The 2,139-nt window shown below is 54.6% G+C and overlaps 1 protein-coding gene across 1 annotated transcript; it reads left to right on the forward strand.

Moving 5' to 3' along the window:
- Positions 1-1,319: 1,319 nt before the first annotated feature.
- Positions 1,320-1,922, forward strand: COL26b_011343 (uncharacterized protein; the record flags this gene model as incomplete). Its single annotated transcript, XM_053184014.1, has 2 exons — positions 1,320-1,370; positions 1,431-1,922. 2 exons carry the CDS (start codon positions 1,320-1,322, stop codon positions 1,920-1,922), a joined length of 543 nt encoding a protein of 180 aa, XP_053032042.1.
- Between the last annotated feature and the right edge of the window lie 217 nt (positions 1,923-2,139).

A 2,139-nucleotide genomic window follows, 5' to 3' on the forward strand; every position in this document is an offset into this window, starting at 1 on the left:
GCCCTACCAAGGGAAGTGAGCCGGGCACATCACAGATACCGCCGCTGCGCCCCTCTTTTCCCCTCCGATTTCTTGTGCAGCTCGACCACCAGCGGGCGGGGCAACAAACAACCTCACTTTCACATGTCAAAAGCCCGGGGTCATGATAGGGATGCATCGAGACTGCGTTGAGGCTGCTCTTGCTTCTGATAAACGACTGTACCAATGACCAAGTCGTACCTCATCTTCTTGCATTATATCCTGCAGTGACCAGCTTCGAGACGGGGCTGCTGTATGTCATACGCGGGAGGGCAAGAGAGTGAGAGCGAGATAAGGCACGCAATTCGGCCACACCTCACCTCGACCTCATCTCACCTCGCCTCACCTCACCTTACCTGACCTTACCTGGTGAACTTTGGGCTCCACTGCCGGTCAACGAAAGAACGGCGACATGGAGGAACGCTGGGAAGGCAGAGGGAGAAGGGCAAGGGACGAAAAACGAAGACAGATCTTCGCAGGGGCGGCGACGTTCGAGACACGGAAAAAGGAATTCACACACAGGAAGCAAGCTTGAATCTCGAGGAGCAACCGTTCCTGATGGTGCAGCAGCAGGAGCACCATCTCCCGCTGGCATGCGGCCGTGTGGAGGGACGTGGAGATGCATGTCCTGAGCCAGTGCATCCAATGTACCTCGCGGGTAGGGATACTTGGTCCAAGCCCCGCCACCAGTGGCATTCCTGCGCGTCTCGTTGGTTTTCCTTTCCCTCAGCCTTTGACATGGTCGCGACAAGACGTGGTGGTGGTGGATGAGAAGGAAAGCACATGCTAATCGCTCTCGCTCTAGCTCTACCTAGTCTGCATCCTAACTTCTAAGGGGTTCAAGCAAGGTCAGCCCAGACATGCCTTGCTACTGACATGCAATGGTACTATCTGGGTAGATAAATACCTTACTTTACTTTTTCATTTCTGTCCATGCCCGTCTGTGGCGTCAACCTCGTCACCACCCATTGCATCCCGTCCCATCCCATCCCATCCCGTCCCGTCCATTACAGACAAGCTCGTCTTCTCGTTCCAGCTGTTCCCTCCCTTTTAGCTCTGCCTACTCCCTCCAACTCGCTTCCCTCTCCCCCTCCCATGACCCAAAACCTTCCGGCCGTCCTTTCCTTTTTCCAAACTTCTTGTTCAACATCTGCTCTACTCCGCTCTGCACTCTTGCTCTAGCAACCACCTGCTTACATCCACGACTCCCTGACTGTTGAGCCTCAATCGACTTCACCCCCATCTGGACACTTGCCCCGAACTACCGCTCTCACCATCAAACAGCCGCCTACATGTCCAAAATGGCCCAAGTCAACGGTGACCTCCCGGCTGTTAACTCAGCCACTGCTCAGGTAAGAAGCTTCGCAATTCACCCGAAGCTTTGTACTGTCGGCGCTGACCCAATGACACAGCATCTGCTGGACATCCCCTTGATTCACGACGGCGTTGTCGCCTTCAGGAACAACCCTTTCGGCAAGAAGTCGATCGCCATTGGTGACTCTGCCTACCAAACCTTTGCCGCCCCTCTCCTTCCCTATCTGGCCCGTCCCTGGGGCTACCTGCGCCCTTACGCGGAGAAGGCCGACGCTCTTGGCGACCAGACCCTGACCAAGGTCGAGGAGCGCGTCCCCGTCATCAAGAAGCCCACCGAGGAACTTTATGCCGGGGCCAAGGGCATCATCGCTTTGCCGATTCGTACCGGCTTCGAGGCCAAGGACCACGTCTTCAAGACGTATGCCCAGGAGAAGAAGAAGGTTGGTGGGGAGAACCTGGTGACTTACGGCAAGGCCATTGTCAGCACTACTCTCATCACTACTAGCGAAATCATCATCTGGGTTGGAGATGTCATGCACTACAAGAAGGAGGAGGCCAAGGACGTCGTGAACGAAAAGGTCAACAACTAAGTCTGTACCTGTACTGGCATTCGTACCGCCGGCTAGTTCCCTTCCCTCCACTTCATATACCCTTCTCATGCGACTCGAACTATCCTTGATTCTTGTATCGCAGTCATGATGGCGGACGCCCCAACGACATACAGCAAGGAACGGAATTTATACCTCGGATAAAGAGCTTTTGTTTGTACTTGTCATGCTCTGCTCTCTTATGTCTGTTTCCCATGTT

The sequence above is a fragment of the Colletotrichum chrysophilum genome, assembly GCF_026319265.1.
Source record: "Colletotrichum chrysophilum strain AFK26 chromosome Unknown scaffold_137, whole genome shotgun sequence".
Classification (NCBI taxonomy): Eukaryota; Fungi; Ascomycota; class Sordariomycetes; order Glomerellales; family Glomerellaceae; genus Colletotrichum; species Colletotrichum chrysophilum.